The sequence below is a fragment of the Lampetra fluviatilis genome, chromosome 40 (assembly GCF_964198595.1).
Source record: "Lampetra fluviatilis chromosome 40, kcLamFluv1.1, whole genome shotgun sequence".
In the NCBI taxonomy this organism is placed as follows: Eukaryota; Metazoa; Chordata; class Hyperoartia; order Petromyzontiformes; family Petromyzontidae; genus Lampetra; species Lampetra fluviatilis.
Window position 1 is genome coordinate 9,622,382 of NC_136314.1, and position 18,214 is coordinate 9,640,595.

At 53.7% G+C, this 18,214-nt stretch overlaps 1 protein-coding gene across 2 annotated transcripts in view; it reads right to left on the reverse strand.

Moving 5' to 3' along the window:
• The window catches only part of LOC144946229 (semaphorin-3E-like), a 57,281-nt gene that overhangs the window by 28,506 nt on the left and 10,561 nt on the right, over positions 1–18,214 (reverse strand). For both annotated transcript variants that reach the window (XM_078875093.1, XM_078875091.1), the window contains exons 3-7: positions 17,833–17,996; positions 12,642–12,704; positions 10,739–10,855; positions 9,328–9,421; positions 8,806–8,925 (exon numbers count right to left, since the gene is read on the reverse strand). In XM_078875093.1, coding sequence (XP_078731219.1) covers positions 8,806–8,925; positions 9,328–9,421; positions 10,739–10,855; positions 12,642–12,704; positions 17,833–17,996 — 558 coding nt within the window. The remainder of the gene's footprint in view (positions 1–8,805; positions 8,926–9,327; positions 9,422–10,738; positions 10,856–12,641; positions 12,705–17,832; positions 17,997–18,214) is intronic.

The following is an 18,214-nucleotide window of genomic DNA, read 5'->3' on the forward strand; positions in this document are numbered from 1 at the left end:
CCGCCGATAGGAATCCACCCGACATCATCGCGTCTATCTTTAGACAATCTCCGTGGTTCTTTTTCTTTTCTCATCAGCAGAAAAAAAAAGTCACTTCCCTCCCAGTCCGTGTCGAACGCGACGGACTGGCGGGCAACGTCGCAGAAGCATCAACTCAACAATGTTTTGTTTTATTTCACCGGGTAGGAGCCCTACTTGTGCTGCTGTGTAGCTCTTTTTTCCCAAAGCGACCTGGCCCTCACAGATCATAGCTCAACGAAGTGGCTTATCATCATTGTTATCATCATCACGTGGAAATCTATCGCAGCAGCCAAATTACTCTTAGACGCGTGACGTCGATTCTCAATGTGGAGGGACAAAAACCAGAGGGAGGGCGTCAGGGGTCAACATCGAATCCACAAACCTCCTGCACACCAGGCGAGGGAGTTAACATCCCCTAGCCACCGTGATGATGATGGGAGAGAGACACGCAAACTCCAAACATACAGCAGGCATCAGGGGTCAACATCGAATCCACAAACCTCGTGCACACCAGGCGAGGAAGTTAACATCCCCTATCCACCGTGATGATGATGGGAGAGAGACACGCAAACTCCAAACATACAGCAGGCGTCAGGGGGTCGGGATCGAACCCACAAACCTCCTGCATACCGGGCGAAGGAGTTAACATCTCCTAGCCACCGTGGCGTCCAACCATACGGATCGGAAGCAGGCAGATGGACAGATCAACGGCGGCACTGGCACGGAACGCATTCCCAGTGACCTGTGGCGCACCCACCCAGACGCTTTGTGGAGGCGGCCCGCGCTCCACTCGGGAAGCAACGCCAATTTGCGCACGGAGCGGGGTTTCTCGATGCGAACGACCGTGGGGGCGAATCCGATGAGCTACGAAAATCTTTTTCACAGACCGCGCAGCACACACACATCAGACGGCTGTCTCCCAGGCAACCGTACAGGTGACACACACACACATCAAACGGCTGTCTCCCAGGCGACCGCACAGGCAGATGGGACGGGTACAGCGACACAAACACCGCCGTCACCACCACAACACACAAACATCAACAACGCCCAATCATGGGGACGCCGTTTCCACGCGAACGGGGATCGCTCTCGCCGGATCTGTGCGCGCGACCGCAATTTTCTCCCAAAGAGCAAAAGCGAATTCACTTGAAGTTGCCTTCGACGCTCGACAATCCCTCAAATCGCATCCCAACGGCGCCATGCGGCGCCTTTCGCTGCAAATCTCGGGAGCCAGGAGCGTGCACCTGTGCCTGTGTTGGGAGAACAGCGTCCCCGCCGCCCCCCACCCCCACCCGAAGATGCCACCATGGAACAACTCCAGATGTCGCGTCAATTGGCCTCTTCTCCATCCGCGGCTGCGGCCACGCCGACTCGTTTGCACGGCCCGCTGACGACGTTCGTTTATCCAAGTTGGGCATTTTCCTTAAAGGGATCGACGCCGCGGACGACTGCTGGAGGGAAAAAAAGAAACCTTCATGGCCCTGTCGGATTCTTCCAAGATAAATATTCGGATTTGCGAGATGTTTCCGTGGCAGGCTGTGGCTGTTCAGCGTCGGTGGAGGTCGTGAGTTCGATACTGACGCCTGCACATATGGAGTTTGCATCTTATCCCCTTGGTTGCGTGGATTTTTTCTGAGCTATTTCGCTTTTTTTCCGAAGCGACCTGGCCATAAATGATAGCTCAACGAAGTAAGCTTCTCATCATCAAGTGGAACATTTTTCGTAGTCAAATTCTTTGAGTGCGTGACTTGGATTCTAAATGTGGAGGGAACAATCCGAAGACCTGGAGCAAAATCCACGCGACCACGGGGAAAGAGAGACACGCAAACTCTAAACATACAACAGGCGTCGTTCAGGCTCGGGATCGAACCCACGACCTCCTTCATACCAGCTGAAGGAGAACAACAAATCAGGAAGCCGAATAAAACCGTTCCAAAGTGGATCACGGAGTGCGTAGAATGGCGTGTGTGGGAATCGACGTTTATCACCGAGCGGGGGGTGAACTGTTGAAGTTCAAGTGTGAAATCGATTAGTTACGCACACGGTCAGGTTTAGCCGAGCCGCCTGGCGATTCAACACGGGAGATCGTCACCGTGATGGCGACTCACCGTTATCATTTCACTAGTACTTATGGGGGGGGGGGGGTCAGATGGCCGTGAGTGGCTTTGACGTGAGAGCTGTGCGTAGCGCCACACGGCCAAACAAGCCGCGCTTGTCCCCTGCCCCCCGCTGGATTTTCCAATCTTCATGGAGTCTCTCTTGGGTCCCATTGGTCACGCGGGTCGATTATGCGGCTGCTATACATTTCTGAAGCCACGTGCTCATAGTCGGTGTCACGAAACTACTGCCGAGGTTCTATTCAATCGGCGCGTTTCAGTGGCGAGATGTTAACTACCTCGGCCTGTCTACAGGAGGTCGTGGGTTCGATCCTAACATTCACGCCTGGTGTATATTTGGAGATTGTGGTATCTCGCTTCCCGTGGTGGGATGTTAACTACCTCGCCTGGTATACAGGAGGTCGTGCGTTCGATTCTGACCCTGACGCCTGCTGTATGTTTGGAGTTTGTGTGACTCTCTCTCTCCCCGTGGTCGCGTAGATTTTTCTCCGGGCCCTCCTGTATTTCCCTCCACATTTAGACACAACATGCGTTTAGAGGATTTGGCTGCTATAATGGTCCATACGATAAGCCACTTTGTTGAGCTATCATTTGTGATGGCCAGGTCACTTCTGAAAACGAGCTATATAGCTCAGTGGGGCCTTACCTGGTAAAAAAAAATACAAATAGCTTAGTCGTTTTAGTTTAACGATACCAATGTTTTAACTGTAGCCCTCCATCAGCCAGCGCACAGGGCATCTGTGAAGAAAAGAGCTTTATAGCTCATCAGATTCCTCCAGTACGAATACAGATTGTGCTTCCGATACAGAGCCAATAGAATTCAAGGCGTCACCGCCGTGGGACGGACGTGCCGGCTGATTTCGCTTCACATCGGCAGAGAAGCAACGTCGACCGGCGACAGCCGACGTTGCCGTCAGCAATTTCTCCGGAGGTCGCACGTTGACAAACATAAAGCTGATCGGAGGGCGGAGATTTCACTCGATTCGATTGGCCGTTGCGTGTGCGCGCGTGTCGCCGGGTGGTGGAGGTTGCTACCGCACAGCTCCACGGGCTGCACCGTAGCCCCGCGCGACGAATCCCGACCCGTGAGACATGGGGGCAGTGACCGCGCTACGGACGGGTTCGGAGTTCCACCAGAACGATCGATAAAAACCCGCATGTTCCGCATGTCGAGAACTGATCGATTTCCCCCTCCCCACCCCCCAAGATAAAAATCTCGCAGTCAGAAATCGTCGTGCCTTCCCGTTACCCGATTACTCGTTCGTTTTCTCTCGGCACCGTATCGCACACCGCTGTAGCATGCCACAGAAGGGAGAATGTTCACGTAAACGCGGCGGTAAATTCCATTTCCCTGAATCCTCGTGAAGTTGGGCCCCTTACGCCTCGCTCCGTGGTGTCCACCCGCAACCTCGGCGCGCTCCACCACTCGCGCTTAACGTAAACCAACGCAAATGGATAAAAAATATCCCAAGTGTGGATTTTTTTTCCTTATTTAAAAAACAACACGATTTACCGGAGAGTTTCCGTAAGTCGGGGGTGGGGGGGGGGGGTCTTCCGCAAGCCGGGGACTTTACTGCATCGCGTTGCCGTGACGACTCGGCAATGTTACCCCAAACACTAAACACCGGTCGGTCGCGCTGCTGTTGGTTTATTTTCTCTCTTCCCCTCCTCCACGTCCCCGGCGTTGTCCCGCGATGACGCCGGGAGTAGCAAGCACGCCGCGCGGTGCCGCACGCCCCCCGAATCTCGCCGCGGGCAGAGGCCGCCACACGCCGTTCGCCAGGGGGGCCCGCGGTGGGAACCGCACGGCGCACAAAGATAAAGACAAAGATCCCCCCACTCACCCGCCCCTAGAAAGCCTCATCAGACTGTTGGGGCAAGTGCTGTTTAGCGAGCACTTACGAAGGCCGGCACGGCACACGAAGGGATGGTGTGGCCGGCGCTGCGCCCTGCCCGCCTTTGTCTCCCACAGTTCTGATGTGTACACACAACCGCACCAGGTACTCATTTGAGCCTGAGTCGACCTAGGGGAGGCCCAGGACCGGTTCAGATAATCGCCACCAGCGTTGGCCGCGAGTGGGAAACCGAACCCGGGTCGCCCGGTTCGAAGCGCAGCGCACGCAAAGACAAAGATCCCCGTGTAGCCTGAGCAGACTGTAGGGGCAAGTGCTGTTAGGGAGCACACCAACACGCGCAGAGAGACAGATCGGCCGCGCTCCGTGCCCTGGGAAACTCCGGCACGTGTTTCCAATGACGCGGAGGCCGCCGCCGGTGCCCCAGCGGTGATGAGAACCAGACCCACACATCTGAGTTGAAGGCCACACGGGGAGGGGAGGGGAGGGGGCGGCCGTTACCCGGGGCCTCGGCACAACACGGCCACACAAACCCGCCGACTGCCCCCCCCCCCGCACCGCCCCGCCGCTGCGTAACTTCACCCCGGCGAGAAAACAAAAGGAATTAACGTGCAGAGATGATGCGATCAAAGACGCGTTACATTGCCCACACTTTGTAAATTGATGAGAGTAATTATCATTAAAGTTAATTTAAGAAGCGGCCGCTAAAACGGCCAAGGACCGAGTATTCCGGCGCTGCTACCGTTATCGTCACTTAATTTGTAAACCAAACTACGTCGTAATCCACCAGGTGCAGGCCGCACCGAGCTGCCTGGCTCTGTTGGAGAAGCCACCTGGCCACGGATAATAGCCCAGCGAAGTGGATTCATCGTCACCACGTGGAAATGTACATGCAGCCAAATGACTCTGGAACGCCGCTTGCGTTCATTCTAAAGCGTGGAGGGAAAACACCGCAGGACCTAGAGAGAAATCCACGCGACCACGGGGAGAGAGAGAGAGACAGAGAGAGACACCGTAAACTCCAAATGTACAACAGGCGTTAGGGTCGGGATCAAAACCCACGCCCGCCTGCATACCAGGCGAGGTAGTTAACATCTCACCACCGCGACTTATACAACGGTGGTGGTGGTGGCCGCGCTGCAACGTGGCTCACTGTGGTCCGGCGCTTTGGAGGAAGCAGCCGGGGTTGCTGGATCACACACGGGTGGCAACACGTTGCGAGTCTTTTCCTTCGAGACGTGGGGATCGAGGAGGTGCCGTACCCCTGGCTCTGCCTGCGCAATGCAAGAAAGCGGTATCGCAAAAGTGTTGGCTGATGCTCTCTTTGTGCCCCTTCTGTCGGGGGATCAAGCGCTGCCCCCTCGTGTCTGCGGCCTCGACCCAGCGGCCGCGAGATGCCACCACCCGCGCCAACGGCTACGCCGACGCTTCATGCAACAATTTATCGCTAAGATTGATGTGTATATATTTTGATTGTTTCATTTTTTCTTTGTCGCCTTTTACATACTCCACGTTTGTATGTGTGAATATATACTTATAGTTGATGAAGATATCACCTGATGACGATCGCTCGTGTTGTGGTCGAAACGTCGTAGTTTTTTGTCATTTTCTTTCAACCTATCTCCGTGACTTTAAGACCCAAAGAATATGAATTCCTGCAGTCACGAAAGCTTTAAGTCAAGATGTATAGTTGGTGAGTTAGCCAAATCCTCTTTACTCCCCCATGGAACGTAACGCCGCAATGAGTTCCACTTCCCCCTGTCCTTGGCACGTTCCGAGCCTCGCCCCAAGAGAGTCTCGAACGAAACCACCGCCTCAGCCTCCTCCTCCAAGGCCATGTCATGGAGGGCTCCCTTTGACGTCCCGCCCACGGCGCGAGTCCCAGCGCGGCTCTACGACCCCAGTAGGCTCCCCTCACCCTCTTCAGCGTCTCTCCGGCAGTGTCTAGGCCAGCCGTGCCCCCCCCCCCCTGCCGCCCGGGGCTGGGTGCCGTGGGGGGTCGTCATGACCGCTGGATGACGACGTTTCGCCCGTCGGGAGCTCTCGCAGCGAGAGGCCGACCTACGGCAGGGGACGGGGTAGGGGGGGGGGCCCTACTTTCAGAAACATTCGTTGTGTTTTCTCTGCAAAATATGGGGGGGGGGGGGGGGGGACAGGGGAGAGAGGGGGGAGGCAATGGGGAGTCTGTTCGTTGACGAGATCGGTGCCACGGAACAACTTCTGAGCTTCGGCTCGATCGGCGCGTTTATTCACAATCGACGGGGGGCACACGCTCCACGCGCTCTGCTGAGGCTGTTCGTCAACGTGTCGTCAGAGTCGTCTGCAGAGGCTGAGTCAAGGGGACGGGCTGAGACCATCAACTTCGCCGCACTTGAGAAGCCGGTTTAATCACAACTCAGTCCATGCGAGTCTATGGGTCTCTGTGCGAGTCTATGGGTCTCTGTATAAGTGTACAGAACCCCTCCAGAGAGCCCCTCTAGATTACTATTTTGGCCTACTCTTCCATACCGGCCAGACAACTTGGAAGAAGTCAATGCACCCACACTTTACCCCACCCAGAGCCATCCCCCCTAGGGTGTGACGGTGAATCGGGGGGCGACTGCCCTGGGCCCCGCGCTTTGGGAAGGGGGGCTGCCCCCCCCCACGCGGCTTCTCCAAAGGGCAAATGAAGGGCAATGCCATCATCATTGTTGTTGTTGTCGTTGTTGTTATCACAGCCCTCTACCAACCGCCAACATCTTTTCTAACGGGACCTTTTTTTGCCAGTATCAAAGTATGAAGTGTAAAAATAGGTGTTACCCCTTTCTAGCAATAAAACAGGTGTTAAGACGTCCAAAAAACAAATAGACACCGCTCGCAAGGAATCAAGCAATGCATTAACAACTAACGGTACTTGTGGTGAACATGCAGATTGACATGCTCTGATAACATATGGCATTCACTTTGAAACTGATTGGTATACACCAGAGACAGCCTTCTTCATGGCTTAGTCTCTGTCCCGGTGTGAGACCAGAGTACAACGCCAAGGGTCGGGCAGCACGAAGACAACGCGCGTATCAGAGCACTTACAGCTCGGGGCGAGCAGCTACGCCACGCGAGGGTTATCAGAGTTTGTTTTTGTTGCCAGAAACAGAGTGCAACATACTCTTCTATATTCATCCTCTCTCACGCCCGCTAATGAGCCGGAGCGACCCGTGACCCCCAGCGCTGCTGCGTCGCCTCCACCCCCCCTCAATTAACGCGTGATTAGGCCAAGGGGGGGGGGGTCTTGTCCACCCCGCCCCCGTTTTCTCAACCCCATCCATCACCGAAGGCGTCTCCACCCGGCCGTAGTGAAGGGGGAAAAACACAACGGCTGTTTTCTCATCGCGCTGATTTTTCTTCGCTTCACCGCCGGGCTTAATTTTGTTTGTTTTTGCGTTCTTGTCGTTTTTTGGTGATGGGCCCAGCTCACTCGTCTGGCAGTAGAGGCCCAAACCCCGTCTCGCTCGAGTCCTCCTTTGCCCGCTTCAGCACAGTCCACCTGACAGCCTCGCGACTTTGTTCACCCGCAACCGCACTCAATCGTTCGCCCGCCCAACCTCCGTCTCGCCCACTCGGTGGCAGGACGTGCGAGATGCAGCGACCCTCGGCTGCTTCCTGGAAAGCGCCAGACCACAGCCAGCCACGTTGCAGCGCGGCAACCACCACCACCACCACCGTTGTATAATTTGCAGTGGCGAGATGTTAACTACCTCGCCTGGTATGCAGGCGATCGTAGGTTTCGATCCCGACCCTGACACCTGCTGTATATTTGGAGTTTGCGTGTCTGTCTCTCACATCATCACAGTGGCTAGGAGATGTTAACTACCTCGCCTGGTATGCAGGAAGACGTGTGTTCTATCCCGAACTAGACGCCTGCTGTATATTTGGAGTTTGTGTGTCTCTCTCTCGCCGTGGTGGCGTGGACTTTTTCTACGGTTCCTCCAGGTTTCCCCCTCCACATTGATAATCATTGTCACGCGTTTAGTATTTGGCTACTGCTATACATTTCCACGTGACGATGACAAGCCACTTCGTTGAGCTATCGTTTGTGGCCAGGTCGCTTATGAAAAAAATAAGTTATATAGCTCAGTGGGCCTTACATGGTAAAATAAGTTAAGTTTTGATGGCCACAAAACCGTGGCAGCGATGAGCCAGTTCAGGGTCTCTCCGTGTGGTTCGCGATGGTGGTGCCAGGGAGCTGAGCCAGCGCTCTCTCTCTCTCTGCATGTGGCTCAGTTCTGAGGCTCGTGTAAGAGTCGTGAGCCAGCTTAATGTTGTGCTCAGAGCGTGTCTCGTAGGCAAAAATTATCGGTGACTAAATAGTGACGATGGGCCACGTATCATGACGATGGGATCGTCACGATGATTGAAAAAACAAAAATGTGCCGCTGGACGGGAAGCGATGGGGCAGGGGGGGGGGGGCACGGTGTGACATCATCAGCACCGGGAGTGACCCCCCGGCGGGGATTTCCCGCCTTCGGCAGGCAGCGTGCGGGGGGCGGCGGCTGCCCCCGAGTCATCGCACGACAAACACGTCGGAGAGTCGACCGGACACGCGCGGTCGCCGCCTCCGCTGCCGTCGACCGCGCCTGCCGGGGCACGGCTGGCACAGGGAGGGAGGAGGGAGGGGACATACCAGATCGCAAATCGCTTTGCACGTAATGACACCGGCGTGACCCCCGCGTGACCCTGTGTGACCCGGCATGACCCCCAGCATGACCCCCGGCATGACCCGACATGACCCCCGGCATGAACCCCGGCGTGACCTGCCGGCGTGACCCACGTACCGTCGAGCAGCCGGCGGTCGGCGTGCTCCGTGCGCAGGGCGTGGCGCTGCGGCGACGTGCGGAAGATGGCCGAGTCCTCGCCGAAGAAGTCCGAGTAGAGACCGGCGTAGAGATCTCCTCCTGCGGCACGGCGAGACGCGGAGAGGTGCGGTGAGGCCCGGGGAGATGTGGAGAGAGACGGGGAGACGCCGGGAGATGTGGAGAGACATGGGGAGACGTGGGGAGATGCGTGGGGATGTGGAGAAAGACAGGGAGATGCGGGGAGATGTGGAGAGATGAGGAGAGACACGAAGAGACACGGGGAGATGCGGGGAGTCCAATAAATCACCGTTATGTGCAGGACGCGTCATATCCGCACACGCCATTTACGGGCCACGATGTAGTATTAGAGCAAACTAATAAAAGTATAGGCATGAAAGAGTGGGCCAAAACGCTCTCCAGAGTGGCTCTCTTGATCGGCTGCCCCGAGTGGAGCAGCTGCGGGCGCGAGCGGGGGGCGTGTCGGTGCGCTCCTCAACGCACCGACGAGCGTGGAGGTGAAGGATTGTTCGGGGTCGTAGGGGCACTTCCCTCGGCCGCTCTCGGCCTTCTGAGCTTCCAGCCTGAAGACGTGTTCCTGATGAAACAACGAAGTAATGCAACAGAATGAAAAAAAGAGAGAGAATATGATACAAAATAAAACATCGTGGCACGCACGCACGTACGCACGCCGGCCCGCGCGCGGCTCGCGTGGTACAAAGCGCGGCAAGTTTTTATGACCCCCCACCACCGCCACCACTCGCTAACGTCAACCACGCAAGTGTCCTCAATTTGCCCGCGAGAAAAACGATCAGAGCTGCTCAATGTCAAAACGAAATCCACTCGTGCCAAGGCTCCCCCACCCCCGCTGCCCCTCCCCCCCCTGGAGTGCTGTGTAATTGACCCGTGACCTCCAAACGCTGCTCCTACAGTCTCACCACCAATAACAAAAACCCGTCCATTCGCCACGCAGTGACGGCGGCGTCACCACGGCGCCTGTGCCAGGCCGGGTGCACTTTGAGGCTATCGCGTGAAGTGTCGAAGGCTCGCTGACGAGGAGGTCACGGGACAGACCCAGCAGGTGCCATGGGTTGGCCGACTGAGATGAACGGCAGATGCACCACCAACTGTGCCCCCTGCTGTATCACCAACGCCACGGCCACCGCCATCTGGATTTAGGTCTTCCCCCTGCGCCTCAGATGCCCGGGTGCCACTCTGATGCCCGTCTCGGTGGCTCTCCCTCCACCACCCTGCGCACACGTCCCACCCACCACAATATCCTCCTCCTATGCCCAATCTCTTAAATTGTTTACCCGATCCTCCTCCACCCTGCCCATGTATACCGCCCATCACAACCTCCTCCGCTACTTGATTATCTCTGCAACGCTTCTCTGCCACGTTCTATCCCAAACTTACAAAGTTTCCTGCCCCCAAATCCTTGCCGTGAAATTCCCGATTTGCTGCTGCCCCCCAACCACCTACAGATGTGGGTCCAACCTGGGCCTTGTAGGCCACGTCTCAGGCCTCTGCTAACCACCTGGCCCCCCGGCTAGGAAGGTCACCCTCGCCTTACTCGATAGGCCACTTCGTCGAGATAATTTGTGATGGCCAGGTCGCTTGTGCAAAAGAGCTACAATAGAGCGAGCTCAGTGGGGCCTTGCAGCTGGTGAAATACATCGTTTTAAGTTGACTCCACACCACCCCCAAGCCTCACCCGAGTCTCATCCCGGCCTCACCGCACTCCGGCATCCGACCTTTACCCAGGGCTCCCTCACCCGGCCCCCTCACCCTGAGCCCCTCACCTGTCCTCCTCACCCTGAGCCGCTCACCTGGGACCTCACCCAGAACCATTCACCGGGGTCTCACCGAGACTTCGTTCCGACCCCCACCGTGGCCTCACCACCGGCCCTCTCACCTCGGCCTTGTGGCCCACGTTGAGGAAGACGCAGGTGGGGTGGAAGGCGCCCGTGCCGCACGCCGCGAGGTGCGTCTGGTTGTAGCGGTGGAGAGCCCGCACGAAGTTGGCGCAGCGCTGCCGGTCATGGACACGCGAGAGAGATGGAGGAGACAGACGGAGGAGAGAGATTAGACACAGCACAACAGACAGACAGAGAGACCAGACACAGCACAACAGACAGACAGAGAGACCGGACGCGGTACAACAGGAAGAGACATCGCCCGCATTTTATTGACTTCGTTCCAGATGGGATAAGCAGTGTCGCCTTAACTGCTTTGAGCGAGCGAGAGAGCGAGTGAGAGATGGTGGAGTCCAGGAACCGGCAACTGATTCCAGTGGAATCTCAGTCGGGAGCGGTGGGAGGACCAACACTTTAACCCCACACCGCACACGAGCCTCCGCCGATCTACCGCGGTGAGCACATTTGTGCGGCTGGGTGGAGGACAGATGGCGTAGGAGGGACAATGGAAACTGGCTCCAGTATGTTCCAAATTGCCACGCCGGGAGGTAGAATCGCATCAACCGTCTCGGTTGATGATGCTAAGCACGGCCACCGTTCACCGCTAGGGATGCCTCCATCGGTGCTGTTAACCGGTTTCATTCATGCGGTTATCGGAAAAACCGAAATAAAATAAAAACTATTTTGAGAGGTTGCGGGGACAAGCAGTCGCGTGCCTCGACATCCGCATGGCGGAGTCGGCGGCGGCGGTTGTGGCAAACTGGCAGCACAAAGAGACATAACAACAACAAAACACGTTGACTCAGAGACCGACCATGTCTCCTCCTCTTCTTCGGCTCGCAACCGAAAGAGAGGCAGAGAGACAGGGAGAGAGAAGGATAGGGAGAGAGAGAGAGAGACAGAGAGACAGGGAGAGAGAAGGATAGGGAGAGAGAGAGAGAGAGACAGAGAGACAGGGAGAGAGAAGGATAGGGAGAGAGAGAGAGAGAGACAGAGAGACAGGGAGAGAGAATGATAGGGAGAGAGAGAGACACAGAGAGACAGGGAGAGAGAAGGATAGGGAGAGAGAGAGAGACAGAGAGCGCATCCGGTGGGAAGAAATAAAGAAACCAGTTCAGAACCCCGACGCCACTGCGGGCTGACGGACGCGGCCGGAATGTAAACAGCAGCAGAAGCCTCGACACCCACAGGAGACAAAGCCCAAGAAGACGAAGATTTAGATAAAGGCAAGAACCTCGGTGTGTTGGCTGGGGAGGGTTTATTTTGGTGAGCGGTGGCGACGTGGTTGGGTGGCGCCACGGAATTCCGCGCCCTCGACGCCGCAGCTCCTCTGCCTCTTCTGCCTCCCTCGGATGCGACCGTGGTGGCCGACCAGACCGTTCGAGAGGGGAGGGAGCGCCGCGATGGCTAGGAGATGTTAACTCCCTCGCCTGGTGTACAGGAGGTCGTGGGTTCCCTCCCGACCTGCCCCCCGCTGCATATTTGGAGTTGGCGTCTCTCTCTCCCTATAGAGATGTTAACTCCCTTGCCTGGTGTACAGGAGGTCGTGGGTTCCCTCCCGACCCGAACTCATGGTGTATATTTAGAGTGTGCGTGTCTCTCTCTCTCTCTCCCCATGGTCGCATGGTTTTTTCTCCGGGTCCTCCGGGTTTCCTCCTCCACTTTTGGAATCGACACGTTTAAGAGTGTTTGGCCGCTGTAAATTTCCACGTGATGATGATGGTGATAAGCCACTTCGTTGAGCTTTCATTTGTGATGGCCTCGTCGCTCACTAAAAAAGAGCTACACAGCTCAGTGGGATCATCTTACCTGATAATGAAAACAACATAGACGATGGTTTGAGTTTAGCAATCGTCTCGTGAGATTGCTTTTGGTTGTGGGAGGCTCAGCGCCATCTCTCACCTTCGCATCCTTGCCTTGCATGAGGCACAGCTCCTTCTGGAAGGACGGCGCAGCCCAGCGAATCTGCGCGACGCACCACAAGGAGAGAGGGAAACAGAAAGAGAGCGAGCGAGGGATAGAGAGAGCAGAGAAAGAGAGTAAGAAACTTTGACTTTTACAGCACTTTTATTGCTACCAGCAGCAACAGCACCGGAGCCGATTCCGATACAAACCACGTGTAAAAATGCAGCTTCACGCGTGCACGTCACAAACAAACCACGCCCCGCGGCACGTGGCCCCGCACGCGCCACGCGCACCACAAGCGGCGCGTGGTGGCGCTCGCCGCGCTCGACGATCGAGCTCGTTAGAAGGTGAAATGCAGGACGCCGTTCGCGCCGTTGCATACGGCTGAACCGGCTCCTGCAGCATTCGAAGAACCACACACGCATCACCGGCATTGGCGCGAGGGAGAGAGAGCGAGAGAGAGAGAGAGCGTGAGGAAGAGAGCGAGAGAGAGAGATAGCAACGACGCACAGCGGAGAGACGACCATCGTTATGTGCCTGGTGCTTTGCGGAGACGGCCATATTACCTGGCTTCCCCCCGGCCCCCCCCCCCCCATTTACCGTTTTAATTGCAAGTGTCACGTGGTAGTTTTAAATGAATTTGTAAATGTCTGATGATTAACTGTGTGTTTAGTTTTTGCAGATTTCCCATCTAAGGTTAAAATAACAATACAAATTGAAAAAAAGAGAGAGAGCCAAAGAGAGAGCCAAAGAGAGAGCGAGAGAGAGAGCCAAAGTGGACACAATCAAATCAGCTACGATCCCCCCCCCCCACGCCCATCCTCCATCACCCATCCCGCTCATCCCGTAATTGGCAGTGTTGAGCACTAACTAGATTAGCTGATGCAGCGGTCACCCGGAGAGGCCGTTTGCACTGAAAGGATTCCCCGAGCGGACGGCCGTTTGCGTTTTTTTATTTCTGTCCCGGGACGTCAATCGTGGCGTCGGCTGTGGGATTGCAGTGTGACGCATTTATTTAGAACTGCTTGTTGTCGTTGTTGTTGTTGTCGTTGTTGTGTTTTAGATTGTCCTTCACCTACGTGCGGTGTGGAAGACGTTCAAAATACGTACACTACACTATACACTAACTATACACTACACTGTACACTAACTATGCTATACACTACACTATACACTAAATAATACACACTACACTATACACTACACACAGGGCTATACACTATACTATACACTACAATATACACTACACTATACACTACGAACAGTATGCTATACACTACATTATACACTACAATACACACAACATTATACACTACGCACACTATGCTATACACTACATAATACAAACTACACTATACACTACACACACGGCTATACCTTACAGTATACACTACAATACACTTTACACGACACACTACTATACACCACACTATACACTGTACACTCCACCACAATACTAACTTGAAAACGAATTTATTTCGAACTACTTTTTTGCGTTAAGTTTGTCATCCTACGTACGGCGGGAACCAACATGAAATAGACACACCTATTGTGATGCATCACACAGACACACCTATTGTGATGCATCACACAGACACACCTATTGTGAGGCATCACACAGACACACCTATTGTGATGCATCACACAGACACACCTATTGTGATGCATCACACAGACACACCTATTGTGAGGCATCACACAGACACACCTATTGTGAGGCATCACACAGACACACCTATTGTGAGGCATCACACAGACACACCTATTGTGAGGCATCACACAGACACACCTATTGTGATGCATCACACAGACACACCTATTGTGAGGCATCACACAGACACACCTATTGTGATGCATCACACAGACACACCTATTGTGAGGCATCACACAGACACACCTATTGTGAGGCATCACACAGACACACCTATTGTGAGGCATCACACAGACACACCTATTGTGAGGCATCACACAGACACACCTATTGTGATGCATCACACAGACACACCTATTGTGAGGCATCACACAGACACACCTATTGTGAGGCATCACACAGACACACCTATTGTGATGCATCACACAGACACACCTATTGTGATGCATCACACAGACACACCTATTGTGATGCATCACACAGACACACCTATTGTGATGCATCACACAGACACACCTATTGTGAGGCATCACACAGACACACCTATTGTGAGGCATCACACAGACACACCTATTGTGATGCATCACACAGACACCTATTGTGAGGCATCACACAGACACATCTATTGTGATGCATCACACAGACACACCTATTGTGAGGCATCACACAGACACACCTATTGTGAGGCATCACACAGACACACCTATTGTGAGGCATCACACAGACACACCTATTGTGATGCATCACACAGACACACCTATTGTGATGCATCACACAGACACACCTATTGTGATGCATCACACAGACACACCTATTGTGATGCATCACACAGACACACCTATTGTGATGCATCACACAGACACACCTATTGTGAGGCATCACACAGACACACCTATTGTGATGCATCACACAGACACACCTATTGTGAGGCATCACACAGACACACCTATTGTGATGCATCACACAGACACACCTATTGTGATGCATCACACAGACACACCTATTGTGATGCATCACACAGACACACCTATTGTGATGCATCACACAGACACACCTATTGTGATGCATCACACAGACACACCTATTGTGAGGCATCACACAGACACACCTATTGTGATGCATCACACAGACACACCTATTGTGATGCATCACACAGACACACCTATTGTGATGCATCACACAGACACACCTATTGTGATGCATCACACAGACATCTATTGTAAGGCATCAAGTTCTGCATTAACCATACACGGTACTTGTGGCAAAGGCGCTCCGATAACATCCGCATTGTCCATAAGAGGTTTTTTTGGGTTAGATCGGGTAAATATATGAATGTGTCGTTCAACCCTCCACCACCCGACACAGCCAACTAGTAAGGGTTGTCACGTAAACAGAACGTGCCAAATCGTTACTGGTACAGCACTAGTGTGTAGTGTATAGTGTATAGTAGTGTAGTGTATAGTGTAGTCTATAATGTAGTATACTAGTACAGCACACCGGTGTGTTGGAGAGCCAAGCTACAACATTTACAATCAGAGTACGACGTTTCGCCAGTAATTACAACCAGCCTCATCAGGCGGACAGCCAGATTTGTGGACAATTTCTCCAATTCCGCCGTTAGTATCAACATTATTAAAATAAAACAAAGACCTGGGGAATTTAACATTTTCTTTAGTGCACTAAATAATTAATGGACACGCTAACCTATGGCGCATCCTTGCAAAAATTGGCCAAATTTTCATCGCGTAATTTTTTCAACGGCAAGCTCATTCCTCCGTGGCCTTCAGCAGTACGACACGATGTCTACAATGAAAATGAGCTGCGCGGCTGTGAGCGTTCAAGATCGGCGCCGCGGTCCCAGCTAATTTTTGTTGGGAAAAATGTGAAAAGGTCACACCGCGGATGACGCAATCGTGCACAGCGAAACATAACTCTCAAGTTACTGTAAAAAAAACACTAAATAGAACCACTTGGTTATGAGCATCCTGAAAAAGTAAATGTTGTGTTTCTTATTTTTTCCTGCTGTCACGAACACGTTTGTATATACAAAAAACTTGCGCGCAAAAACAATCCACGTACCTAACCCTCTAATGTTGAGTTTCGTCAAACTTCGCCAAGTGGAATGCTTTAGTTATTTTCTCCTGCTGTCACAAAGACGTTAATATCAATTCATTTTGCGCGCAAGAACTAATCGACATACCCAACCATATAATGTTGAGTTTCACCAAACTTCGCCAAGTGGAAATCAACGTAACTCGACGCCGAGGGCGGAGGGGGGAAGGAGAATCGAAGAGACGACATCTCGGTGGAGGCTGACGGCGAGCGAGCGGCTGAGTGGCGCGGATGAACGAGACCCGTCCAGGCGACGGGAGGGGGTCGGGTGAGACGGTGGGACAGCCCGCGTGGAATGCGGCAACCCAAGGCAGGGTGGTGTGTGCCGGTGCAGAGTGACACAAGGACGGAGGATAACCGGTGGGCAGAGAGAGAGAGAGACAGAGAGAGAGACAGAGAGAGATAGACAGAGAAACTTTGACTTTTAAACAACTTGTATTGCCGCCAGCAGCAACAGCACTGGAGGCGATTCCAATATGAAAAACACAAAGTCACCAGCAAATAAATAATCGCTATAAATCCACGCGCTGTGGCGCTAAATGCAGCGCGCACAACACGAAAGAAGAGACAGACAGAGAGACAGAGAGACAGAGAGAGACAGAGACAGAGGAAGAGAGACAGAGAAAGACAGAGAGAGAGAAACAGAGAGAGAAACAGAGAGAGACAGAGAGAGACAGAGAGAGAGATAGAGCGGAGAACGGGTGGGGCGATGGGATTACCCGGGGCGATGGCGAGCCAACACCCACGAGGGAGGGATCGGAGAGAGGGATCGGAGAGAGGGATCGGAGAGAGGGATCGGAGAGAGGGATCGGAGAGAGGGATCGGCGCGAGGAAGATGTCTGCACCACTTGAGCCAATTGCGGCACTCGAGGCCAGCGAGAGGGAAGTGGAGACACCAAATGACGACATGCCGCAGTGGACGCACCGACTGCTGGCTATCTGCTCCATGGATAGCGATGATGACGATGATAATGATGAAGACGATGACGTCGATGATGATGAAGACAATGATGACGACGATGATTATGATGATGACGACGATGATGAAGACGATGATGAAGACGATGAAGACGATGATGAAGACGATGACGATGATGAAGACGACGATGATGAAGAAGATGATGACGATCATGATAATGATGATGACGATGATGATGATGACGATGATGATGAAGAGGATGATGATGAAGACGATGATGATGAAGTCGATGATGATGAAGACGATGATGATGACGTCGATGATGATGAAGACGATGATGATAATGATGATGACGATGATGATGATGATGATGATGACGATGATGATGAAGACGATGAAGACGATGACGATGATGATGACGTCGACGATGATGACGAAGACGATGAAGACGATGACGTCGACGATGATGACGATGCCGATTAATCGCGGGCAGACGAGGTGGTCACCTCGCGGGCGTCCTGGTGAACGGCGTCGAGACTCAGCGAGTAGACGAGGTCGCGGGAGCCGATGAAGAGTCGTTCGTGGTACTCATCCAGCAGCATGCTGTGCACGGCAGCGCCTCCACCCCGAGACCCGTAGAAGGTGCTCGACCGGTTCGACTCCAGCAGGTCTGGGAGAGGGTTGCCACGGTTTGCTCCATTGTCGTGACAAGTTCAACATACATACCAAACTATTCACGACGTTTCGATCGCTAGTGGGAGAGTAGCTACAACAAGGCATTGCTATAGCTGCTCTCTCAATAGTTCAGCAGTTCCACTCCTGGATGATATTTGTTTCCGCCTGAGGATGACCGCTTGTGTTTCGATCGAAACGTCGTGATTTATTTTA